The sequence below is a fragment of the Vanderwaltozyma polyspora genome, genomic scaffold, assembly GCF_000150035.1.
Source record: "Vanderwaltozyma polyspora DSM 70294 KpolScaffold1045 genomic scaffold, whole genome shotgun sequence".
Classification (NCBI taxonomy): Eukaryota; Fungi; Ascomycota; class Saccharomycetes; order Saccharomycetales; family Saccharomycetaceae; genus Vanderwaltozyma; species Vanderwaltozyma polyspora.
Window position 1 is genome coordinate 95,094 of NW_001834678.1, and position 26,986 is coordinate 122,079.

A 26,986-nucleotide genomic window follows, 5' to 3' on the forward strand; every position below is an offset into this window, starting at 1 on the left:
GCATTTAGAAACGAAAAGTCATCTGTTAAAATTATAACATAAGTAATTATTAAAACAATCTTTATTACAATGTCTTATAAAATTAACTATATACTGTCATCAATGATTCCAAATCATCGTTTCAAATCCATTATTTTATTTAGTGTCTTTTAAAACCAAATAGTTTGGATTTCCTTTTTGATTGTTTTATTAGGTTTTTATTATCTTGGGGAACATCGGTAACAGAATTCTGTGCCGCAATTGCTTCTGCCTGTGCTGATACCACCATTCTTTGTCTAATAAAATCATCATATGCTAGAAGCTTTTCTACGTTTTCCAAGTGTTCATTCTGGGATCTTTCTACATTTCTTGAACTATTAATTTCCTTATAAAATAGAACATAAGCAGTGCCTGCACTATTGCTGTCCCCAACGAAACTCAACACAGTATCTTCACTAATACACTCTACTGTTTCATCATCGAAAAGCAGCCAACCATAATCTGATGTTTTACAAACGGAAATATAGTGACCGTGTTGTGGTCCTATACCAATATGTACTACTAATCCACCTAATTCATAATCTTTTGATACAGATTCATCAAAAGTTGATGACACTTTCAATGTTATTGGGTATTTTATCTTATTAAATAATTTTACATTTGTGCCATGTTCATCGGAGTATTTAAATCTCTTTAGATGTATAGCCAAAGTTTTTGGTAATTCTTTTAGACCTAACAATCTTTCAGCTTCCTGTAATTCGAAACATGTTCCACAATAGAATTTATTACTTCCTTGCAACATCTCTTTCTGATGATAACTTATCATCATCTTCTGAATATCAATTGTCTCATCTCCAATAACTTCTATAGGGAAATCTAAAAATGATTCATATCTAGACGTCACGGTATCGCAAGTTAAACATCTGATTTGATTAGTGATTGTACCTTTGAAAATATCATTCACAAAATTCGTTTCATTACCAGACCTTGTATTATCAGGATTCTTTTCAGTATTTGCCTTATCCAAGTAATCGCTGACATCATTTAGTAGAAAGTTTAAAAATTCATGAGCATCTTGATGCATATCTGTAGCAAAGAGGATATTTTCCTTTTTAACTATTTCCATAAACCCCCCAGGTGATATTACACCTGTTAAAGTTCTACTTTCTGCTATAGCTCTAAAAATATCCTCAAGTCCCTTAAACAGGTTATGTTCAGGCATTTTAATCGGATACTTTAATCTTACAACAGGTCCTGTATTAAATGCTCTTCTCTTTCTATCTTCTAATATTTTTGCTGCATTCGAAAAGGTATCGTTACTTTCTGCTGTAACAGATTTTTGCAGTTGGTTACTTTGTAAAGGAATTGATTTTTCGGAAACAGACGATGATGGAAGATTTGGTGCATTGCCATTATCCTCACCAGTTTTCAATAACCTTCCAACAATAACCTTAGGATCGGATTTTACTGCATCTCTTCCGGGTATGGTTTCATTGGTATCCTGTAAAATTTCACCATCTTTTATAAATTGCTCGTTAGAAGATGAGAGATCTGAATACTCATCCAGATTCAACCCAGGAAATCTTCCATTTGGATTTACATTTACATTAGAAGAAATTCTCAAAGGTCTTCTAAATTTAGATACCGGAATGTTGCTAGTATTTTTGTTTTCATCTTTAGATTTCATGTAGGTATAATCATTTTCCAAATGCGAGGAATCAACGTTATTATCTTCTATTGGACTTGTTCTGTTGTTCATTTCATCATTTGGAATACTGGATATTTCAGCAGTCTTAGCATCTATTGATGGAGTTAAACCTAAAATATTTTCTCGGAATTCATTCATATTATATAAGCATTGTAAAATTGAGTTACAATAGCAAGTATTACCAAAATTTTCCAAACCGTAAACTTTGTGAATGTCTATATCTATATCTAAATTATTTTCCTCATTAGTTGGAGAAAAGACTGGCTTCTCAACATGGGTATATTCGCTTGCGAATGATTTTTCCAGACTCGAATCAACTTTTGATGTTGGTAATGTTGAATTAATAAATGAAGGTTCATCCAAACTTTGGACGCCACTTGTATTAATAGTTTCAAAAACAGGAGAAGAGTCGTTAACTGGCATGCTCTTAGGAACAGAATTCAAATCACATCCGTCAGCTACATTATAGGCTTCATTAAAATCATCGCTTTCTTTCAATCCATCTGAAGCAGCGATATTTTTTAGTAATTCAGTACCAGAAGTATCCTTTTTCCTTCCCAAGGTATTCTTCTTCAATAGTCGTTTAAACATTTCTGCTTATTTTAAACTTAAAATAATCAAATCAATTATAGCTGTAACAATATGCCTTTTAATGTAATTATATAATAGTCCGATTTCTATATTGAGTGTATTTTGTGATGCTATTTTCTTATTTAGTCTCCCTATTTTTAATCCCAAACCAACTATTTAAGGAATTGGTGATTCTAAATGAACTGCATCCACTTAAATATAACCGAAGTCAGATAACATATCCATTTAATATAAAGCTTTCGAATTAATTAAATTCTTCATGTACCTTTCTTGTTAATATTTTTGCTCTTAACATTTTCCTCATCGCGATATTGCAAATACAAAAAAATGTATGGTAACGCCACAACATGCAAGAAGGTTTGGTCAGACATTAATCATTCTACCTGAGAATGTTGTTTCTACTTTATCAGTAGAACTAAGTCTTTAAGAATATTGATTGCGATTCTGATATTTTAAATCTAAATATTCTTTTCGGAGTAGCCACGAAGAGCAGTGCGTAACATTCGAGGTTATTTTGCTCGTCGACCTCAATAAAAGAATAATCCATACCAATAGTATTAAAATATGGGAAATATACGTCATCCACTGGACAAAAACTACCCATTAAACGTTGACCTCTGATCAAATCGGCCATGCATCTGTTGTTCTCATTTTGGAATCCTGGCCGTTGTGGCTCCCATCCACGTATATATTCTTGTCTGAATGAATATATACCATTGTATTCTGTTAATCTCAGAATTGATAAAGCACCAATAGATGATGCAACAACTACCGCGTTTAGTTCTTTAATAACACATACGTATTTTATGGTGTCGACCACAGATAAATATCTAGTTGATATACATAGACTAACTGCATCAGTTGGGAATATCTCATCGGGCGTAAATGAACATAATATCAAAGGATTCATTTTTAAAAGATAAAGATGAGATTTAGTGGTTACGAATAGAAAGTCATCATCAAATTCTTTGAGTTTAAATCCTGTTAATGATGAAGTAGAACTTGGTTCTACTAAATTTAGCAAATTTTTAACTTTAAGAACATGATTGTGAATTTGCCATTGCCTTTGAGCATCGTACTTCATTTCATCTTCGTCATCAAATAAACTACTTGGCGATCGTTCTCCACCATTATCATCTATTACAAAACCTTCCAACTCCTTGGCTGTATAATCGATATTGGAATTGTTATAGGCCTTCCAATTTAATAATGAGTTAGGATCAAAGTAAATTGACGAAATTAAAATACTACCAATACCTCCTCTATCCCCATTATATTTGAGCGATTCCTTCCAATGGGTATTGCTGAAGTTTTTTAATCTTCTATGATTAATTGTGCCAGTCTGTCCACCTTCAGCTAGTTCTTCATCAGCGGTCGTCCATTTATAGTTTTTGTATATAGAATTTTTGGAAGGCTCATCGCCTATGATATCTTTAGAATTCCACCAGATATCATATTTTCTAATGAACTCATCATAATTCGCATGAATAGAAATTGATTCTTCATTAAATAAATAGTAATGTATGATGGGATCCTTAGATTGAGGTACAACTCTTTCACCTGCCTTTGCTGCATTACTTTGAGATAAAACATAATTTAAATGGTAGCCTGTACAATTTTCAAATTCTGAGTCAGTTATTGTGCCAAAAGAAATATCTCCACTGTCATAAAAGACGTAAATTAAGTCTTATCTCAGATGTATGAATACCATTGGTACATCTTAATGCAAGATTTGAAGTTGGAACGGGTATCTGAGTTGTGAGAGTACCAATACCCATTGAATTTGAACAATATGATGTTGGAGGTCTGCATCCAAATATCGCACTATCTTGACAAATGGAGTATAAAATTGATTTCTTTGTACTTGTTTGATAATTTAAATTCAAATATTCGAATTCAGTCACCTTTCTGAAATCTCGTTTTTTCAATGGAGTTACTGTCCAACAGTACTCACCAAGAAATTGGGAATCGATAATATCTACATTAAATTTTAAGAGCTCATCATCGTAATTTATCTGAAGTGTAGAAGCATTTCCGTAAATTGAAACATATGACAGTGTCACTTTATTGTCACTAGTTGAGTTATGATCATTTATAAAATTCAAACTAGGAACATTATGCATTGTGGGTATCTCATATGAATTTGCATCATGTGCAGTAAAATCTTGCAAACCTATTCGGTTGTTGATTGCAAATAAAGAAATCCCAGGTTTGTTATGACCTACTGCAATATATGTAATAGAGTTGGTTTCAATAATATCAACACTCCATGAGCTTTCAGGAACTCTAAACGCGTATATAAAAGATGGATATCCCTTAGTTAACTTATAATTTTTATCACGATTTGAAACATAGGGTATACTCGGTAACTTCAACATCTCTTCAATATGGATAATAAACATATATCCATTATCTAAACAAGCACAAATACAATCTTTTCCAAAGAATTTTGAAATCTTCATATAATTAATATCTAATGATTCGCCTTCTCCAATAGAGCTTCTAATTTGTTCCTTAAACTCGAAAGATGTAATACTTGCTATTTCCAATAAATCAAATTGATGATGAAGTTTTGGTCTTGAATTGGCGTCAAGAAAAAAATTAATATTATAAATCTCAATCAATCCACCTATAGCGATGAATACCCATTCTCCATAGGTACAAAGCAAATTATTCTTTCCTTCAACACCCATAATCGATAATGACGAACCAGTTATTAGGGGAATGCTACCTTCACATTCTTCAACGTATAGCTTCTCAGAACTAGGCAAAAGTAATGTTGCAGGATCCTGTATTCCAGATGTTGTCCATACTGGTTCTACATCATCCAGCTCCTTTCTAATCATCTCAACAAAAGGCTCTCCATATTCATTACAGAGTGTCGGCTCTAAATTAACTGACCTCATCTGTGATAAATATTTTTCAATTGCTTTAATATTATGTTCAGGATACTCATTCTCAACTTCAAAATCATCATCTTTGATATAAGTTTTCACCGTAACATTTGAAGGTAAAGTAATTGATCCATTACGTCCAAATACTCTTGAATCGAAGCAAATACTTGGCTTGTCCTGTACTGAAAAGATTCTTCTAGAAAGTAACCATTTAGCAAAAATATCTTCTTTGAAAACCGACATCACACCAGTACATTTGTGGGAAAGTGGTCAATGGACAATCGAATGTTCTAATAACCTTTCCTCATCATTCTTTAAATGTGATTCAAAGGTTTCATTTGCTCATCGAACCTTTAAATCATTTTCGATATTTCTATGGCAGTAAGACATCCGATATACATACACGTGACTTAATATATGTTCAATAATTGACATTCGAGTTCATGTGACATACAAGAGGTCTCACTATGATTCAGAGACAGCTTATGACTTTATCTTAAAGTATTTAACGAAGATATATACATACTTGTATTCTATTCATTACTATTTGAGTGATGTTCAATAAATACTTTCTATATTTCTTATGAATGTCCTGTTCATTTAAATGAAAGTGGCTTAAATGTCTCAAAATTGAAAGAAATAGTATTAAAACTGTTGATTGGTCTTAAGACGATTATTAATAAAAAATGTTGATAGCTCGGTACTATTGAACTCAAGTAACCTTAAATTGTCACTTCTGGTGATTTGATATTGAATGTTTTGTAATTGATTTATTAACTTATCTTAAACTACCGCTCTACCTAAATAATAGTACTGAAATGTTCCTTCACGTGACAATAATATTGGCCAGATATGCGTCTTTTATCCAATTGGTCTCTGATGGCAATCACCTAAAAATGGGGACCCAACCTTTTATAATTCGTAAACCTGTGCATGTCCTCTTATCTCATTGCTACATAATTAATCTTCCTTAAACTTTATGTTAAATATTCAAGATATAGTCAGATTTAGCTTAGTGACATTTCATCAACCATATATTATGATTTGATGTGAAGTTAATTATAGTGCAAGGTCAATTTATACCTTTAAAATGAATATATAATACTAAAGTATTTAGAGTTTAATAATTAAAGTTTTTTCAAAGGACGGTACCTGACTGATTCAAATTTAATAATGACATAAAATAGAAATAGAAAAAGTCGTTCCAATAAAGTGAACTAGTTTGACATTCTCCAATTAATCAAATCTACAATTAAATGCATGGATCTTTCTGGTATCATTTATTCAATGTATATTCGTTATGACCATCCGTTGTTTTACCCACACTATAATGTGAAAATATTTTACCAGTTTCACCAACGGTATCAATTATGAAATAGTTAGGTATCATTTCACTAGGGGATCTAATAGATATAATGAATTTTAATTTTTTACTTAAATCAACCTTAGGGATATCACCTGAACCTAAATTGATTCTTAGTGGATGATCATTCATGGTCACAATAGAAACATAACCTACTACCACAGCTGGTTTATCTTTTAAATTAGTGTATAATGGATATGTAACACTGGAAATTAAACTTCCATCTTTTTCAAATCTTTGGAAAGAGTTGACATTATTAAAATCAAGTCTAAAAGGTTTGTCAATATTTGGATCTAAAGCCTTCTCATAGTTATGAAATAATGTTGTTCTTATCCCTTCTTCATTTTTATATATGGCCTCAATAACCCTGTACTCTATAAAATTTCTTAGTTTCTCACCACTTTCATTGAATTCAATGCTGTTCTTGTACATTGGGTTCATTTTCATAGCATTTAAAGTTTCATTAAATATTCCACCATAACTTCCAAACTGTTTTGCTTCATTATGTAACATTTCTTCTAGATTTTTCGTATGAATAGCATACATAGTGGACATCCTAGTTCTCAAATGAGAATTCTTCAATCCATCAAACCATTTGTTTATCATTCTGTTTGCTCTCCATCTCTTAAATTGATGAAATCCTATGAATAGTATTAAAAGAGGGAAGAAGAAACTGAATAATATCGGTATCACCATCAAAAACAATGCAAAAGTTAGAGTCATCCCAGCTAAAATAATCAAATTGGGCACTACAAATACTCTGAACTTTGGTGGTTTACCAAAATCATTAAACATATTGCTTAGAGGTCTCCCCTGATGGAAATTATTCCTTAAAATCAATGGACCTCTGGTATTTATCCAATTAGTTCTCTTCACATCTCTTATTAATCCTAGCTTTATGGTATCTCTATTATGAATCGATAAAGGAACATTAGTCCTGGGTTGTTGTATCATTAGTTTACTTAAAGGTCTTATTACAGCATAATTCTGGAAAGGCTTTACAGGGCTCTTTGGTAAAATACCCATACCAGCACCAGTTCTGGGAATACCAACAATTCTCATCTTAAAAACCTGAGTAACTATTACCACCTGTTATGAATGCTTTGTTCCTGATATCTGTTGCTAATTATATGCCTTTATAAGCTTCAACTTTTATGTATATAGTAATAAATAGAGGTAATTTGTCTTACTTATAGAAGTTGGAATAAAATCATCGAAATCAACCCTTTGATAACAACTGATGGACCAAACCTAGAAATTTAAATAAAGGATAGATCAAAATGATAAAGTAACTCAATTGCAAATGGAAATTGATTATGATGCCATTTTCAGAATACATTTTATCGATTCTATGGCAATGTAACATTTAGATGATATAAAGATCTTATATAGGCCAAATTGATTGGTTGATTGAGTAAATGTCGATAAAATAAATAAATATATGCAAGAACTTTGTAAAGTTAGTACCTTACTTCATATGATCCAGATCTGGATATATATTTGATCCACTTAACAGTCCTATATTTTTGGTCTTTTTCCATAATTTTCAAGTATCTCACTACTAAACCTGAGTTACTAAACATCATTATCTCAAAATCTAAGGATATAGGTGGTCTTGCCCATTGTTGTAGCATCAATTGGGTAGTATCGTTAGATGACACGGTGACTGCACTCAATTTGTTTTCAGTAAGACCATTGTATTTGGCAAATTTCCAAATAATACAGCTTTCTTCAGGAACAAATCTACATTTACCATTTGATACATTTAATTTACAATCTACTGTACTAGATGGTACGGGAATCTTAAGTACGACATCATTAGCTGATAATTTGCTTGGAAATAACGACTTCAAGGTGATTCTGTAATCTAACCCAGTTCTACTACGTGAATTTATCACATTTGGAGTGACTTTAAATGGTAAGTTGATATTATCGCGAACATGATATTTCATTAATTCAATATGACCATCTGGAGGAACGAACTTTATTATTCTATCTCTATTAAATTTGTCCAATGATACACATTCATGGAATTTACAATCTTCCAAAACAACAGTACCAGCTGTGGCTCTAGGAATATTCTGTTGATTTCTAAAACCATTGTCATCGCTATTATAATAATTTGGTTCATCAACACTCAAGGAGTCGTTTAATCCAAATTGGCAAGTAGGTGTACCACTTAGATGTGAAGTTAAATCTACAGTACCATCAACATAAGCCTTTAAAATAGTTTCATCCTTAGATACTAAAATGCTTATCTTTTCATTAATATTTAGAAAAATTTCATTTTTCTTATATTTAATACCATTAGGCCTCCAAGGATAATTGGAAGGTTCAGTATTCATAGTATCCACTGACATTGATCTATTATTTCTATTTAAAAATTTTGAAATTGATAATGGAGAACTAGAATTATCTAAGGAACTATCAGAAGGAGAATTAATCGAGTGCAAAGGTTTCGTACTCATTTTTGCCGAGACAGAGCTCAACTCAGTATCCAATGGCACCCCATCAACATTCAACATAAGATCCAATAATTCATAACAAGTCATAAACTCTTCTTTCAGGGTTGTTTCATTATCTAACCCAAAAGCATTTAATAAAGAATCAAATTTATATAAAAATTCCCAAATAGCTCCACTGTTAGCATTGCTCCTGGTAACAGCAACAAGCCACAAATGATCTCGACTATTACTCCTAATATGATGAAACGTAGTAGAACCCAATGTTAAAATAGGAGATCTAACATCTAAATTATTAATAACCTGTACTCTAAAAATATCACTAATTGATCTCTTAGCATTGCTCTTGGAAAATTTAGAAACGATTAACTCCCCCTTACCAGTATATACCAACACACCATTAATCATGATCAAATTATACCCATCTACAATCTATAACCCTATCTGGATCATACTTTTTCAATCAGTTTTATTACTTCATTGTTAATTCCATATGGATTTAAAGGTTTAAATATCAATTTTTATTGCTTAAAGCCTCAAGCTGAGATGAGATGAAAAATTATCATCAAAAATTTTTCACTTTATATAAGAGAAGAGATGATATTTCAAGTATTTCAGTTAGTTATATGTTGTTGAAAGGTTCATGTCAGCGGGATATTGTATCTTTAGTGTTATTTTATCGATATTTATTAGATTTGGTTCCAGTTGGTAGTAGAAACTACTAGGAATAAGAGGTTAAGAGACAAGCATTTTTTGAATAGAGAAAGGAAAGCTGACCTGAATAAGTATGAGTGACGATATTGTAATCTTTGGCGGTAATTCACATCCAGAATTGGTTAAATTGATTTGTGATAATCTAGGTGTGCATCCTTCAGATGTTACATTAGGTAAATTTTCTAATGGTGAAACTAATATTCATGTTGGTGAGTCAGTTCGTGAAAAGGACGTTTATGTAATTCAAAGTGGTTGTGGTCATGTTAATGATATATTCATGGAATTACTGATTTTGATTAGTGCTTGTAAAATGGCTTCTGCTTCGAGAGTTACTGCAGTTATGCCATACTTTTGTTATTCAAGACAGCCTGATATTCCTTATACTTCAAAGGGTGCCCCAATCATTTCAAAGCCAAAGGAAGTATACACGTTTGAATCCCATCCTGGGACTCCCGTTGCATCTTCTTTGTTAACAAGAAAGCCAGGATCAGATAGTGGTATCAATCTAGATAAAAATGGTAAAGGATTGCCAGAGACAAATCATTTGGAACATCCTCAACCTGTTAGAGTACCTCAAAGTGAATTGACAAAGACACCTTCTTCTTCTCGTATTCCAATGATCTCAGGTAAGAAGAACCAGGAGATTGCACCAGAAGCTGGTGAATTATTTAATGCTCAAAATTCTGGTTATAAATTGTGGGTTGCTCAATCAGGTACTTTGATTGCTAATTTACTAACAAGGGCTGGTGCTGATCATGTTATTACAATGGATCTCCATGATCCACAATTCCCAGGTTTTTTCAGCATCCCTGTAGATAACCTATACTGTAGACCATTGGTTCAAAATTACATTCAACATCATATTCCAGATTATAAAGAGGCTGTCATAGTTTCACCAGATGCTGGTGGTGCTAAAAGAGCCACTGCCATTGCAGATGCTTTGGAGTTATCATTTGCCTTGATTCATAAGGAAAGAAGATCTCAACTTTTAAAGGGTCCTCCGGGCGCAACTTTAACTTCTGGTGGTACCCTACCATTATCTTCAAAACCATTAATTCGTCAATTAGAAACTCCATTGAAGACACCAGAAATGCGAAAATCTTCTTCCTCTTCAAAAATTATTCAAACTACTATGTTAGTCGGTGATGTTAGAAATAAAGTCTGTATTATTGTTGATGATTTGGTCGATACTTCTTATACTATAACAAGAGCCTCGAAATTACTGAAAGATCAAGGTGCTACAAAAGTGTATGTTTTAATTACTCATGGTATTTTCTCTGGTGATGCATTGAACCGTATCCGTCAAAGTTCAATTGATAAGTTAATCATCTCTAATACAGTTCCACAAGATAGAACCATTGAGTTCTTAGGTAAAGACTTTGTTGATATTATTGACGTTTCTCGTGTTTTTGGTGAAGCAATTAGAAGAATTCATAATGGTGAGTCTATTTCTATGCTTTTTGAACACGGTTGGTAAACTTACAAAAAATTAAACTAAATTATGAAGTTTTAAACAATAATATTTTTGGACAAAATAAATATCATTGTATATTCTATTGAATATGTGTATACTATAGTGCATTTTTGCGTATATATTAGTTTCGTCTCTTTGAAATGAGTATCTGTACAATAAAGCAAGCGTTAAACCATATATGTTAGTTGTGTCATTTACAAAAATTATTTACTAGTGTTGGGAGTTTCCATTCAATTGTGATAGAGGTGATATGTTCATTAAAAAAAGTGTGTCCTTGGAAAGGTTCATTCAATCATTAGTCGTTAAAGTTCTAATTTTATCAGTTAAAGAAGAATCGGCAGGATTTGAAACTGGTTTTCCACTACTTCCATTACTCGATGTATTCTTGGAATCTTTGAGTATCGTAACATCATCGGTACTTGGGTCATCATCTTCTTCATCATCCTTATCGATGTCTAAATGATGATTATGTGATACTGGGGCTTTGAGAAGATTGCCTGATTTATCTATTCCACAACACTCTATAGATTCAAACCAAGGGTCTTCGACTATATGTTCAATTAAAATACGATCTCTTGGATCTAGTAGTACCATTTCACCTAATAAACTCCTTGATTCTTTGGGCAAGGCCTTCAGTAGTCTATATGGACCCACTGTTGTATCTTTGGCCACTCTTGGATGTTCACAAAATAATCTGAACGAATTATATATCATTCTTGGAGCCTTCCATGGGAATCTCTTCGTAATCATACAGTAATATATTATAGCTATTGACCATACATCCACAGGTCTTGGATCATAATAACCGGTGGAGATGGAAGCATGGTAATTGTTTAATAGTTCTGGAGCTAAGTAAGGGTCTGAACCCACGATGCCATACGCTTTCATGAAATTCAGGTCATTTAAATGTGTCTTAAATATTGCAGCACTTCCGAAATCGATAATTTTTAAAATACCATGATAACCTACCACACAATTATCTAATTTTAAATCTCTATGTGCTATACCCATGGAGTGCAGATAGTTTACACCACTACACAATTGCTTGAAATAACAGTTGATTTCGTTTATTGTCATTAATCCACTCATAACCAAATTGAAGAAATCGTATGGCTCATAACCCATTACCAGCATGAATGTACCATTTTCTTCTTGTTGTAACATATCTGTGATTTCAACCACATTTTGTTGGTGCAAAGTAGAGCCTATACAGAATTCGGTGGTCACTTTTTTAGAAAAGCTGACTATATTGGATTTATTATGAGTGTCACCCTTAAAAGTGAACAGTTTAATTGCGTATAGTTTCCCATTATTTGGATTTTTGACAACAGATACAGAGCCTGTAGCACCTTCACCTAGTTTCTTAACCGGGGTACCGTACTGGCCTATTAGATCATTAATATTATCAGATTCATATAGTGTTTTATAAGTCAAAGAATGTGAACCTTCATTTGTCGTTACCATCATCCCATTAGAGACATGATCCTCTGGACCATGGTGTTGGTGGTGATGGTGATGATGATGATGATGATGAGTATCACCATTATTATTATTGTTATTATTATTATTAGTATGTTTTTGTTGTAGATCTTGTATTTGTGCTTGTTGTTGAGACTGGAGCGATGCCTCATGGTCTGAAGAAACCTCAGCTCCCACTATTTCCTTTTTAAAGAATCTTTTCAATCTCAATGATTTTTTAGTCTTTGAATATTCCTGGACTTGTTTCTTCTGATGGACCGTTATAGAATTTTTCTGTTTATCTTCGATTTGTTTCTGTAGTTCTTGAACAGGATGTATATTAGTGTCATATGAGCTTGCGGTGCTGATAATGGATACATCGTCGTAAAAGCTCAATGGGGAAGTAGATGTGGTTGCTTTCGCATCCAAATTCGAGGATGTCCCATTGTTATGGCTGTTATCACTGTTATTATCCGTGCTATCGAAATAATTCGAAGGATTATGAAAAGTTCTTTTAGTTGGTTCACTGCTACTATTAAAAAACTTTGAAATGGTTTTAAACCTCCTCCTCGTTGAAGATTTTTGTTTCTGCTGTGGAGGAGGAGAAGTGGACGACGATTGTAATGATTTCTTCATGATGTGTATACTCTTGCGCCAAACACTATCTCGTTCACTCTCACTCTCACTTTCACTCTAACTCACGCTCACCCTTACAAAAGTGTGTCAATCTCTATATAATCTGGTATATTTGACAAAATATCTCCTAGAATCAGTGTTGCTTATATAAAAACCTTTCGAGTCAAACTAGAATGATTAAATTCGAACAAAAGGGGGTGCGGGGGGTGTAAATGTGTGCTGATACAGTTTGGAATATGGACGTTGAAACAGATTCTCAAAAGTAAAACTGATAAAATCCTAAATGTTTCCTTATACTCTCGAATAATAACAATACAACGCAATGCTGTCTCTCGTATATATATAGATAGATAGATAGATAGATATAGAAATACACAACAAAACAAACAAAGCAAACAAAAGTCAAAAATAATCTAAATATAGACAAACCAAACCAAACCAAACCAAACCAAATCAATAACTTCAACTTCTTTAAACTCTTTCTCTCTACATTTCTTATTCATCCATTTCTGATTAATTTCGATCTTTAAAAACGGATCGATTCTTACTGGTTCCCTTTAAATTGCCTGAAAAAGAATAGACAGCCAGGGGTAAAGTGTCAGTGGCCAGCGTCAGAGGGGTGGAAGTGTCAGTAAATGAAGTGATGGTTTGGTTTGGTTTGTAGATACATGTAGAGTTATATATTTATATTTATACTTATATTTATATTTATATATGTTTGTGTGTATGTGTTTGTTTGAATGTATATGATTTTCTTTTTGTAGAGAAAAATGCTATCTTCTTTCTCTATAGTTGCTTTCATCAGATTGAGAATGATCAATGTTTGAATCTGTTGAACTATTTTGTTTTGAAAATTTAAAATCTGTAGATTGGATAATTGTTTTGGGGACACCTTTGATTGTTATTACTGATTCCACTATACCGTTATTGTTTTCCACCGTGTTTTCATTCTGTTTATTTTTTTTCATTGCCATTGGTATTGACGGTCTATCTATGTCCATGTTTTTATTTGATCCATTAGTTGTCAAACTTGAATGAGAGTTATAATTCGATAGGTTGTGGTTGCTACTACTGTTGGTACTGCTTTTGATGGGGTAGTTTCTTTTGATTTTGACAAACGAGTTTTCAACATCTAATGGGTTCGATGCTAGGTTTGATGGGATTTTTGATAACGATGATGGTGCGGTAAGACTTGATCTATGGGTGGTGGTGGTGGTGTTGTTTTCACTTGCGATTGGAAGGTTTCTCTTCAGCAGTGGGGTGTGGACATCGCATGTGTGATCTTCGTCAGCGATTACATCCGATTCATCAATGATTTCCTCACCGATTAATTCTTCAATCACATCTTCCAGTGTCACAATACCAAGTGCCCCTAATGGTTCCCCTGGGCTTTCCGAAACTATGCACATATGTGATTTGCCCTGTTGGAAATAATTTAAAATGTTTAATGATGATGTCGTGGGTAACGTCTCAGGCAATGTCGCTAGAGGGAATTGTGAAACTTTCCAGGAATCTTCAGGGTCATAAGAAATTAAAATTTTCACTAGCAACATCCCTACAAAGTTTGTGGGATCGTTAGGTAAATGGATGGGGATTCTAGAATAGCCACTTTTGTAAATATTATCCACATTTGATTGATCTAGAACGGTATCTGATGATAATGTGAATACCTTGTTGATCGGAGTCATAATCTCCATGACAAATTTATCTTTTAAATCTAAAACAGCTGTAATAATGGTGACTTCATCTTGTGTTAATCTCTCGATACCATTGGTTTGATGTAAATTAACCAAAGTTTTCAATCCAGATTTCTTGTACATCGTACCATGGTTCTCACCAAGGACATGGTCTAACAACTTGGCTATAGGCCAGGCAATTGGCCATAGTATATACATCAGAACAGTCACAAATGGAGATAACCACGATCCAATTTGTAAACCATACTTCACACATATACTCTGTGGTATAATTTCACCGAATATAACAATCAGAATAGTTGAAAATAAAATTGCTTTCCAACCACCACCTTCACCAATCAATCTATCCAATACAATAGGTAAAGTTTCATTAGTGATGACGTTGGACAATAGCAAAGTAACTAAAATTTGGTGTTTCCCCCTTGACAATAAATTCAAAACTGTTTTGGCTAAGACTTGTTCCTGTGGTGATCCAGAAGATGAAATAACTTTTAAATAAATTTCATCTTGTCCCATAAGACCTAAAGTTAAGCCTGCAAAAACACCACCTAGTAAAACTAATGAGATTGAAGTGATTAAATAGTATAATTTTGAAGATTCTTCGATTAAATCCCCAGCATCATCTTTATTATTTGCAATTAGTTGCAACGGCAGAGCTTGAGATAATATTGGATTTGTATGTACCAGCAACGGTAATAAAGTGTATACCAATCTATGCATTCGAGGGAAAGATGCCTTTGTGATATATTAATGGGTAATAAATGTGAAGATAATGCTGAAATAAGAGAATATAAAGATGAGAATATGCCTAATAGTTAAGGCTGATTCAATTAAACAGAGATTTTAATGCTGTTGGTAAGGTAAATATTTATTGTATATATCCCTCAGTTGCTAAGTGGCTAGGTATGCTTAGATGTAGAAAAGTTGACTATTTTGACTTATTTAGTTAAGATGCATTGTCATGATCAATGCAGAATAAAATTTCAATATTTCAACGAAATGAAATAAGATTATTGGTATATCACTACCCTTGAAATAAAATCCTCAAACCGTTGAAGAAGTTTGTGATTGGGTTTCAGCATAGAATGGAATCATTTCGAAATCGTTATGAGCGATGGATACTTCACGAGAAGAGCAGGACAAGATGCAGCCAACACCGTGGTTTTGGAAGGGGGGAGGCAGAGCAAGAGACAGCAAAGGAAGAGGGGGGGGGAGGCATTGATGGGTTGATCATAAGAGCAATCAATAAAGTCAAAACTATCAAACGATTTATACGTATTGCTTTCCAAGAGGTCTTTCAAGCATGTGGGAGGAAAAAACTACAGATATATGAAAATGGAATATATATATAGAATATATCAAGGGGAGTTCGTTAAGACGACAGTGTACCCTTGGGTTCAAGAAAGTTCTGGTGTCAGTCAACTAGCAAACAAACAGTAGATGAATTGTGTCAGAGCAGTAACTGATTAATGGATTATTTTTGAAACTAGCCATTGATCTGTTTGTGTCATTTACTTGCGTTAACTAGGGCTCTCGGAAGAGGAAACACACAGGTATAGGAAACAAGAAACTTTGTTATAATTTTCTCTTGATCCTTTTCCTTATCTTCTTTGAACCTGAACAAAGTTGTAAATTCAAAGTTCAAAAAGATCAATCATTTATTTTTATTTTTGGTGGGCTGCCACCGGTTGGTTTTATCTTATCCTCAAGTAAATATCTTCATTTACCAGTTGCACTGTCATATGACAAAAAATAAATCTATTTTATGGTCGCCCACTCACTTGTCATGGTTATGGATGTGCTCCTATGTACAACTTTGATGATGTTACCAATAATTGCCTGTGATATTATGACCAAATTTTTTAATTTTAACTGGAATTGATGTTTGATTTGATTTGATTTGATTTGATTTGATTTATTGGCATATGATTTCTTATTTTCTTACTTTCTTATTTTTTTTTTTTTGGCCAAAGTGACAGACAAGGATATCTTATCTATCTGCCTCTCTGGATGAACAATTTTTGTCTTTGTCTTTTTGTCTTGCCTAGTCCCCTCGTGTCCTTCGTTCGTACTCTACCCTACATCTTCAGGTTCTCGTCGTCGTCGTCGTGGTGTTTTTGGGCCTCTTGTTTGTGTTGCTTGTCTGTCTCTTTGGTCATTTTGGGCCAGCATTTCCTTTTTTTTCTCTTTTTCTTTTTTTGCCTTTCTCAAAATTTCAAATTTCAAAAAGAAACGCTGCACCAGTGCCTCGACTTCTAACTACGTTTCTTTTTTTGGTTTAATCGTTTCGAAAACACGTTTCTTTTTATTTTCGAACAGCAAAGAGAACAAGAACCAAATAAAATGGGCTTTCTTGGGCTATCTACTTTCAAGACAGAAAGACAACGACAACGACAACGACAACGACAACAACAAGCAACAACGATAACGGATTATGAAAATTAATGAACGAACGAGTGGGTGGATTGGAATTTTTTATCTGTGATGGCGATTGTGGGCTCAGTTATTTTCTTTCCCTTATTGTCGTCACCCTCTCTGCCTCCAAGAAGAAGCCCAAGTCCTATCTGACGTGAGATATACTGCTGCCTCCCTCCCTACCCCTTCGTTGGTCACAAGATATTGGCTTTTGATGCCCTCTTATCAATCTCTCCCTCTCTCTCTTTCTCCCTCCCTCTCCGGTACACATCTGGGCTATCAAAATTTTGGGCTTTGTCTTTTTGGCCTCATTATAGATAGACCGTTCGTTTCGTAAGTGCTTAATTTCCCTTTCTTGGGTCCCAATTTCTTTCTCATCTTGTGTATAATGAAGGGACAAAAATAACTGCTAAATGCTTTTTATTATCACTAAATTTAAGACAATGGTTGGATGCCTCTTTTGACCCACACACGCACTGGACTTCTTGTTTCGCTCGGATTCCTCGAATTTTGTCCCTATCTCTCTCTCTCGTTGACGTGGCTCGTCGTTCTTTGCCCTCTTTTTCTTATTCCTATACTTTACTTTGGTGCTGGTGCTCGTGCTGGTCAGTCCCAAACTAGAGAGTAAATGGCCAGGAAGAGTAGAGTATCTTCAGAATTGCAGAGTCAAAATATAATGATTTGGCATTTGTCACTGGGTTTCGAACCAAAGATAGACAAAAGAAAAAAAAGAAAAAGAAAAAAAAAATTTAATAGAATCCAAATGTAACTTCCACTCTTGAATTCCGTTTCACACTTGCAGCTACATTGGGTCAATTTCCGATATTATGGTATCATTGGGTCATTTCGTAATTGTGTCCCCATCAAAAATACGTAAATTAAGCATCCATTCTATTACTTTTCCAAACTAAATTGTAGGTTAGTTAGTACTCATGTTTTATCAATAAATCAAAATAATCCTTAACAAATCACTCTCCTCGTTTCAAATTTTATAATTGACAGTAGAGATAAAAAAACTTTTAAAAAATTTTGAAAACATATATAAGTACACTTAAGGATGTTAGTCTCATCCATCATTAAGGCCTATCGTCTTAATCTATCATCATCATCAACTTTTGCTAACATAACCAAAAGAGTATACAACACTCAAAATTATACACGCTATTTGAATATGTCATTGACTCAAAAAAAATTTAATCCTTTGAAACAATTAGTCGCTGAAAAGCCATTTAAGATTGCAGTTATTGGTTCTGGTAACTGGGGTACTACAATTGCAAAAGTTGTTACTGAAAATGCTAAACAATATGATAAGTTGTTCTACCCAATTGTCCAAATGTGGGTTTTCGAAGAAGAAATTGAAGGTGAGAAATTAACTGAAATTATTAATACAAGACATGAAAATGTTAAATATTTACCAGGCATCAGATTACCTTCTCACTTAGTTGCCAATCCAGATTTATTGGATACTGTCAAAGATGCTGATATTTTGGTATTTAACATTCCTCACCAATTCTTAAGTAGAATTGTTTCTCAATTAAAGGGCCATGTCCCACCAACCGTCAGAGCTATTTCATGTTTGAAGGGTTTCGAATTAGGTGATAAAGGTGTTCAATTATTATCCTCTTTCATTACTGACGAATTAAACATTCAATGTGGTGCTTTATCTGGTGCCAACATTGCAATGGAAGTTGCCAAGAAGAAATGGTCTGAAACTACTGTCGCTTACCAAATGCCAGAAGACTTCCGTGGTAAAGGTAAAGATGTTGACCATCAAGTATTGAAAGCTTTATTCCACAGACCATACTTCCACGTTAGTGTAATTGATGATGTCGCTGGTATTTCTATTGCTGGTGCTTTAAAGAATGTCGTTGCATTAGGTTGTGGTTTCGTTGAAGGTCTAGGCTGGGGTAACAATGCTGCGGCTGCCATTCAACGTGTTGGTTTAGGTGAAATCATTAAATTTGGTCAAATGTTTTTCCCTGAATCAAGTGTCGAAACTTATTATAAAGAATCCGCCGGTGTCGCTGATTTGATCACTACCTGTTCTGGTGGTAGAAACGTCAAGGTCGGTAAAATGATGGCTAAGACTGGTAAGACTGCTCTAGAATGTGAAAACGAATTATTAAATGGTCAATCTGCTCAAGGTATAATTACAAGTAAAGAAGTTCACGATTGGTTAGTCACATGTAACAAGGTAGAAGACTATCCATTATTCGAAGCAGTCTACCAAATTGTCTTCAACAACGTTTCTATGGATAAAATCCCAGAAATGATCGAAGAATTAGACTCCTTAGGATCTGCTGTCGATAAAGACTCTGACAGTGAGGATTCTTCTTAATTTTATTGTACCAAATAAAAATAAGAACAAAAATAAGATAAAACAAAAAAAAAATATCCATTATTATTATAAATCATAGGCAGGCCATTTTTTACCATCATCCATAGGGGATGCTCACACTCTAGTAGTGCCCAATATTTGTCATTAACCAAATATTGCATCCGATATAGATAATTAACTAAAAGTCTGGTAATTAAAGCCAGCAATTTTTTGTATACTAAGTAGTTTGATAAACGTGCATTATAGATCTCATTACTGACAGCTTTTGTTACTTTTTTTAATTATGCAATCATTATAATCATCTTGAACATAAAACAATATACTACACACTCATCGAATTATATTATAAAGGTCAATTTAGTTGATGTCTTTTGGTACCTTCATCATATTTCCTTATTAGTATCAAATACGTCTGAAATCGCCGATAGTGTGTGAAATTTCGTCATAATCAATGAAATTTCGAAACTTTGCTTAAATTAAAGGAAATGCAGCCATGTTGGTTTTTACATCAACAATAAAATACAAGGCAATTGGTTGTTGTGTTATATAAATAGGAGTCACATCATACCAATTGCATTATTTCGATTTCAAAATTTGGAATTGGATTTTGGGAATATAACAAGGTCTAATTATTTCAAAAGATTTAAATTGTGAAAGAAGTTTCAAGGGAAAGTAGATATAATATAATAGAAAAAGTATTAAAAGGATATTATTAAGGATGAGTAAATTTGTTGCAGACTCTGAACCACCAATTTCTATTCTATTATCTTCAAAGGATAGTTATTTTAAAGATTTAACTGATGTTGAACAAAAGTATGCTCATTATTTATCGGTTGCTTCTCATTTTGGTACCAGAATTACGTTAAGACAAGTTTCATTGGAAAGTGAATTGATCTTTGATCTTATTCTATATATCCACAAATCATTGAATGGTGATTACCCAAATGAACCTGAAAAGGATGTTAAAAATTATTTGGATTATGTTTCTCAATTTTTATCGAATTTAGGTAACTACAAATCATTTGGTGATACTAAATTTATTCCAGGTTTCCCAAAATCATTTTTAACTGATGTTTTATTGCCAAAGGTTAATCTTTCAATTGATGATGATAAAATATGGTCTAGCTTCACAAACTTCTATAATGAATATCATAAAGTTTATTTCAAAACTTTAAATGATTTGATTGACATTGGTATGTTTGGTTTAAATGGTGATTTATCTCAATTAGGGTATCCTGATAAAGGTTTCACTTCATCTTATTACTTAATCAAGGATGATAAATTTAAAATATCTCAAGAGGATATGGCTTTATTAAAGTCGAATGTTTTCACAAAATTGAATATTTTACCTGAAAACACTAGAATTGAAAAAACTAGTGACGTTGACTTCACTATTTGGGTTGCCTCCTCTATTGTAGAAAATACTGTCTCAGATGAATATCCAACTAATCAAATTACCTTCAGTGCAGATGGTAAGACCTACGGTGTTCAATTCAAATTTGGTGATCATTCAAGAGAAATGGAGAAAATTGCTGAACATTTGAAACTGGCTAAAAATTATTCAGCTAACGAAACTCAATCTAAAATGTTAGATCAGTACATCTACTATTTTACTACTGGTTCTTCAAATGCTCACAAAGAATCTCAAAAGTTATGGGTCAAGGATTTATCTCCAATCGTTGAGACTAATATTGGTTTCATTGAAACTTACAGAGAGCCTTCGGGTATTATTGGTGAATGGGAAGCACTAGTTGCTGTCCAAAATAAAGATCGTACTGCAAAGTTTTCAAAAATGGTTGATAATGCAAAAAATTTTATAAAGTTATTACCATGGGGTCAAGATTTTGAAAAAAATGTATTTAATCCACCAGATTTCACCTCAATAGAAGTTTTGACATTTACCGGTTCAGGTATTCCAGCTGGTATCAATATTCCAAACTACGATGATGTCAGAATAAATGTGGGTTTCAAAAATGTCTCCTTGGGAAACATCTTAAGTGCCGCCACTAAATCCACAGATAAATACCCACCAACATTTATCTCTGAACAAGATATGCCAATCTATAAGAAGTGTCAAAATGAATCGTTTGAAGTTCAAGTTGGTATTCATGAATTATTGGGTCATGGTACAGGGAAGTTGTTAAGTGAAATTGAATCAGGCAAGTATAATTTTGATTTTGAAAACCCCCCATTAGGATTGGAAGGGAATCCAATTAGAACATATTATAAATTAGGTGAAACCTGGAGTTCTAAATTCGGTAGTATTTCAGGTGCATTTGAAGAATGTCGTGCAGAATTGGTAGCAATGTATTTGATTACCAATCGTGAGCTATTAGAAATATTTGGATACAAGACTAAAGAAGAGCAAGATAATATCATTTACATCGGATATTTACAAATGGCTAGAGCAGGTTTCATGGCATTGGAATTCTGGTCACCTGAAACCGGTAAATGGGGTCAGCCACATATGCAAGCTAGATTTTCAATAATGAAAACATTTTTGATGCACTCGAATAATGAAAACTTCTTGAAAATTATTACTGATAATGATGCTAACCCAACTGATTTCCATTTAGATTTGGACATATCTTTAATTGAAAGCACAGGTGTTGAGTGTGTTGGTGATTTCTTAAAACATTTACATGTCTATAAATCAACAGCTGATGTTGAAAATGGTACGAAATATTTTACCGACAGATCTACAGTTCCACCATCCTTAGCAAAATTCAGAGATATTGTAATTAAGAAAAGATTACCAAGAAGACAATTTATCCAAGCAAACACAGAAGTTATTAATGATAAAGTTACCGTTAAGGATTATGAAGAAACTCCAATTGGTATGATTAAATCATTTATTGAAAGAAATGTTTGAATAGATGGTCTTATTCTTTTGTAGATATTACTTGAAACCATGAAACGGAACTGAATACAAAAAATAAGGATATTAACCGAACTTGATTTGATCCACGATTGACATAAGCTTGTCAAGATAGGTATATCTAAGTAACTAACTAATCAATTAATTTAATAGCCTAAGCAAATAATTAACTATTAATAATGCAGTAGTCCATATTCTGACGCATATTTAAGCTTATCTGATATTCTGCATAAACACATATATCAATGTAAGAAGAGGGGGGGAGAATGATACCTTTATATATAATTCAGTCACAACCACTACAAACCGGCAGAAACAAGAAATTAAATCAACGATCTGGAAACTTTTACCTCAATTGCCATCTCATCATTCTCACTCACACTCACACACACTCCCTCCCTATCTTTCTCATCCGAACTACATTTTATTTACATATAGAACTGTCATTATATCTAATTAATTAACCTTAAAATTATAATCCAATCTAGGTAAAACTGCAACAATAATCGTAACTGTTGTAAATTGTAGATGTTGGTCTGATTCTTGTAGATGCCTTCCATTTCTTCAGCTTCAACTACTTCTCTTTTCTTCTTTTTTTTCTAGAAGCCCAATTTGGGATACGAAGCCTTTAAAATTTCGAAATCGAATAGGAATTCCAATTTGATTACGATTTCGATTTCGAAATAGGTTATTATAGCAACGACAACTGATGGATAATTGGTTTGTAATTCTGATTTAAAGTACTTATCAGGACAATTGCAAGTTAAATAAGAATTGGGATTGATCTAGTTTGAAGGAGAACTAAATACGAAGTTTAGTTGGAAATTTCATTGAAAAGGAGTTAAGAAGGAAAATTCGAATACAGAAAGAAATTGGTCATTCTGGATTTCAAAAGCTTGATAAAATAATAGTAAAATATTGCATTGCATCGCTACTAATAAATAAATAGATACATAGATAAATAAAGGAAGGAAAGACAATTGATTATCTATTTATTTGGTAAATTAAAGAACAAGCCTCTATTCGTTATCTGTTAGCTCATCTATATCTCATCCCCTTCCAAAAAGTAATTTTAATCTACTTTAATTAATTTTTTAATATAATCCTAATCTAAACTGTAATGTCAGATTCTAATACTTTTAAAGTGTTTATCCTGAGACATGGCCAAAGTGAATTAAATCATGAAAATATATTCTGTGGTTGGATTGATGCAAAATTGACTGAAAAGGGTAAATTGCAAGCCGACAATTCTGCTAGTTTAATTCAACAATATTGTAATGATAATAATCAATCTTTACCACAGATTGGCTACTGTTCAAGATTGATACGAACCCAGCAGACTATTCAAGAAATTTTAAACCAATGGAACTTAACTGAAGCGGTTCAAGTCGTTACAGGAATTGAATGTCAATACAACGATTTGAATATTACCAATAATGACAATAATGATAAAGATAATAATGATGATATTAACAACAATAAAAAAAATAGCAGTAATGGTAACGATGATAAAAAAATAATGCCAATTTTACAGACTTGGAGATTAAATGAAAGACACTATGGCTCTTGGCAGGGTCAGAGAAAACCACAAGTTTTAGAAGAATATGGTGAGAAGCAATATATGTACATTAGAAGAGGCTACAATGGTAAACCTCCGATGGCTGATCTAGACAGAGAAATGGTACAAGAAATTAATGATAAAGGTTCATCCACTGGTTACGATTTTAAAGAACCAAATAGGCACTTGAAATATGGTTTAGAAGAAAAATCTGGTGAAATATTACCAAATTCTGAATCATTAGCTGACGTCGTTAAAAGAGTTGAACCATTTTTGGAAAATGTCGTTTTTAGAATTGCAAATGAGAACAATCAAGATTCTTGTCTAATTGTTGCACATGGTTCTTCTGTTAGATCTATATTGAAACTACTTCAAGGAATTCCAGATGATGAAATTAAGGATGTCGATATTCCAAATGGTATTCCTTTGGTTATAGAGTTAGAAAAGAAAACTTTTAAATTTGTTAATAAGTTTTACTTGGATCCTGAAAATGCAAAGATTAATGCCCAAAAAGTTCGTGATGAAGGTTTTGCATCTAACCCATAAATTTATAAATTATATGATGATAGACTTTTGATTTTACTTCTATTTTTATTATTTTAGTGCTTAACTAAAACCATCACTCACTCATTAACGACAAACATATAGAGATATAGAGATTCCTATTTAAGTGTAATATATCACTTCTAATAGATTTTTAACGAATATTATAATATATTTTAAAACATTAAAAACGTTTATAGTATTAGTGGCGATAGTGATATTATATCTATTACTAATTAATTGAAGATATATAATCCATTTAAATTTGTCATTAAGTCCCTGGTCCCTTGTTTAACCTTCAAACTCTAAAGCAGCATCCCAGAACTTAGTTTCAAGTTCACAGACCTGCGCATAAATGTTAACTAAAACTTCAATGTTTTCCTTTGGATAGGTAGAAGCTATTTGATTCAACAATTGTTTACCCTTTTCCATACCTTCATGGTACCAAGTAGAACTGTAAACTTGACACCATTCGTAATAAACATTACCTTCATTTTTTACTACATAATCTTTATGATTAATTAGAGCTTGTCCATAACCCATTAAACATGGTGATAAAGATGTAACCAAATCTTGCCAGTTACCTCTTTTTGCAACATCAGAGAAGTATCTTGAATAATTTTTCAAAGCAGGACCCTTTTGAATATTTTCAAAGTAGGAATTGTCTTTAACTCCAAATACTTCTTTTAATCTGTTTTCATGTTCACCCATTTCTCTTCTGATATTACCAACAATAGCTAAGGCCTTTTCAACTTCATCTAAGTTAGGAGCCTTACTGGCGGCAATACAGTAAACCTTACCGTAATCTACCAAATAAGAGTAATCTTGTTCAATGAAGAATTGAAATTTCTTTGGAGCAATAGTACCTTGGGCAACTTGTTTAACAAAATCATGGTTAACATAAGAATTCCAATGGGGAGCGACAGCTGGATGCGTAATCAAATATGTAAAGAAGTCGTTTGCTACTGGAGAAGGCTCATTTGGAATATGATTAACAACTTCATGGGCATCGAAACATTCATCACATACCATTTTTTCCAATGGAATTTCAACAGCATATAAATGATTTATTGGACCATTTGAAGTGACATGTTTTTTAGTGACAGTACAGCCAATAGTTACAGCATTTTGAACATATTCAACTGCACCATAAATAGATTGAGGTAGAGAATAATCACGTGCTAAGTTTGATGCAATCGCAGATGCCAATGTACAACCAGTACCATGAGTATTATTAGTTTTAATATAATGGCCCTTATACACGATAAATTTTTGTTCATTTGCCAAATACAAGACATCAGTAATAAACGAAGAAGATTCATTGTTCCATGGAGCATGACCACCTTTAACTAAAATATTTGGACAGTTAGTGGATTCACTAACTTCCTTTGCCAAATCTAAAATATCTTGTAGACTTTTCAATTCAACTTTATGTCCAATTAATTTATAACATTCTGGAATATTTGGTGTTAATAAATCAGCCAAATGGGTTAATTCTTCCTTCATCAATTTAACCAATTTTTCATCAGCCAAAGGAGCACCAGAAGTTGCAACTAAAACAGGATCAACAACTAATTTTGGTCTGTTGGCACCTAATTCCTTTAATTTTTTTGATAAAGCTTGAATGGCGTCCTCAGTTAGCATACCGGTTTTAATAACATTACATTTCATATCATTTAAATTGACATCTAGAATTTGAGAGACTACATCCTTTGGAGTTGTATGGACACCATAAACATTTGCTGGTGTTTGAATTGTTAAAGCAGTGATACAACTCATCGCATAACATCTATGAGCAGAAATTGTTTTAATATCAGCTTCAACACCAGCACCACCACTTGAATCAGAACCTGCAATTGTCATAACAACTGGCAAGACTTCATCAGATGCTAGTGACAAATATGGAGGTGGTGTATTGATAAATACTGTAGAAAATGTCATTATATCGATTTGTAAAATTATAATAATTAACAGACGTAATAATAGTAGCTGTGTTACTGTGAATGAACAGTGACGTCCTTATAAAGTTTACTATACTTCGCTATTGAAATACATCAAAAGGATACATTATATTTTTAAAGAAATAATTTCTAATGATCCCTTTCAAATCATCCATGTTCTTACCTTATATACGATTATACCTCAACCAACTATTCACTTTAAATATTTTATAGCTTCTCTTACAGTTTCCTTCACATTGAAATAGTAGATGCCATACTAATTTTCTTCTTTTCACTAAGGCAAATTCTCAAATAAGGAACATTAAAGATCTGGAAAA

At 32.9% G+C, this 26,986-nt stretch overlaps 10 protein-coding genes and 1 further gene across 10 annotated transcripts, besides 2 other annotated features; 4 read left to right on the forward strand and 7 right to left on the reverse strand.

The window, feature by feature from the left end:
* Positions 1–139: 139 nt before the first annotated feature.
* Positions 140–2,278, reverse strand: Kpol_1045p41 (uncharacterized protein; the record flags this gene model as incomplete). Its single annotated transcript, XM_001645863.1, has 1 exon — positions 140–2,278. One exon carries the CDS (start codon positions 2,276–2,278, stop codon positions 140–142), a length of 2,139 nt encoding a protein of 712 aa, XP_001645913.1.
* Positions 2,279–2,693: 415 nt separating this feature from the next.
* Positions 2,694–3,944: a sequence feature (similar to hypothetical protein; correction of possible frameshift sequencing error~similar to Saccharomyces cerevisiae YOL063C).
* On the reverse strand, positions 2,694–5,415 carry Kpol_1045p42 (the record flags this gene model as incomplete).
* Positions 3,946–5,415: a sequence feature (similar to hypothetical protein; correction of possible frameshift sequencing error~similar to Saccharomyces cerevisiae YOL063C).
* Positions 5,416–6,448: 1,033 nt separating this feature from the next.
* MRX9 (Mrx9p) lies at positions 6,449–7,597 on the reverse strand (the record flags this gene model as incomplete). Its single annotated transcript, XM_001645864.1, has 1 exon — positions 6,449–7,597. The coding sequence occupies one exon, from the start codon at positions 7,595–7,597 to the stop codon at positions 6,449–6,451; it is 1,149 nt and encodes a 382-aa protein (XP_001645914.1).
* Positions 7,598–7,995: 398 nt separating this feature from the next.
* APM4 (Apm4p) lies at positions 7,996–9,405 on the reverse strand (the record flags this gene model as incomplete). Its single annotated transcript, XM_001645865.1, has 1 exon — positions 7,996–9,405. One exon carries the CDS (start codon positions 9,403–9,405, stop codon positions 7,996–7,998), a length of 1,410 nt encoding a protein of 469 aa, XP_001645915.1.
* A 379-nt stretch (positions 9,406–9,784) lies between these two features.
* On the forward strand, positions 9,785–11,188 carry PRS5 (ribose phosphate diphosphokinase subunit PRS5; the record flags this gene model as incomplete). Its single annotated transcript, XM_001645866.1, has 1 exon — positions 9,785–11,188. The coding sequence occupies one exon, from the start codon at positions 9,785–9,787 to the stop codon at positions 11,186–11,188; it is 1,404 nt and encodes a 467-aa protein (XP_001645916.1).
* A 285-nt stretch (positions 11,189–11,473) lies between these two features.
* Positions 11,474–13,279, reverse strand: RTK1 (putative serine/threonine protein kinase RTK1; the record flags this gene model as incomplete). The annotated part of the gene is made up of 1 exon (XM_001645867.1): positions 11,474–13,279. One exon carries the CDS (start codon positions 13,277–13,279, stop codon positions 11,474–11,476), a length of 1,806 nt encoding a protein of 601 aa, XP_001645917.1.
* A 773-nt stretch (positions 13,280–14,052) lies between these two features.
* MAM3 (Mam3p) lies at positions 14,053–15,696 on the reverse strand (the record flags this gene model as incomplete). The annotated part of the gene is made up of 1 exon (XM_001645868.1): positions 14,053–15,696. The coding sequence occupies one exon, from the start codon at positions 15,694–15,696 to the stop codon at positions 14,053–14,055; it is 1,644 nt and encodes a 547-aa protein (XP_001645918.1).
* Positions 15,697–18,448: 2,752 nt separating this feature from the next.
* Kpol_1045p48 (glycerol-3-phosphate dehydrogenase family protein) lies at positions 18,449–19,729 on the forward strand (the record flags this gene model as incomplete). Its single annotated transcript, XM_001645869.1, has 1 exon — positions 18,449–19,729. One exon carries the CDS (start codon positions 18,449–18,451, stop codon positions 19,727–19,729), a length of 1,281 nt encoding a protein of 426 aa, XP_001645919.1.
* Positions 19,730–20,447: 718 nt separating this feature from the next.
* Positions 20,448–22,601, forward strand: Kpol_1045p49 (dipeptidyl-peptidase III; the record flags this gene model as incomplete). The annotated part of the gene is made up of 1 exon (XM_001645870.1): positions 20,448–22,601. One exon carries the CDS (start codon positions 20,448–20,450, stop codon positions 22,599–22,601), a length of 2,154 nt encoding a protein of 717 aa, XP_001645920.1.
* A 1,126-nt stretch (positions 22,602–23,727) lies between these two features.
* GPM3 (phosphoglycerate mutase family protein GPM3) lies at positions 23,728–24,711 on the forward strand (the record flags this gene model as incomplete). The annotated part of the gene is made up of 1 exon (XM_001645871.1): positions 23,728–24,711. One exon carries the CDS (start codon positions 23,728–23,730, stop codon positions 24,709–24,711), a length of 984 nt encoding a protein of 327 aa, XP_001645921.1.
* Positions 24,712–24,999: 288 nt separating this feature from the next.
* THI20 (trifunctional hydroxymethylpyrimidine kinase/phosphomethylpyrimidine kinase/thiaminase) lies at positions 25,000–26,649 on the reverse strand (the record flags this gene model as incomplete). Its single annotated transcript, XM_001645872.1, has 1 exon — positions 25,000–26,649. One exon carries the CDS (start codon positions 26,647–26,649, stop codon positions 25,000–25,002), a length of 1,650 nt encoding a protein of 549 aa, XP_001645922.1.
* Positions 26,650–26,986: the final 337 nt, after the last annotated feature.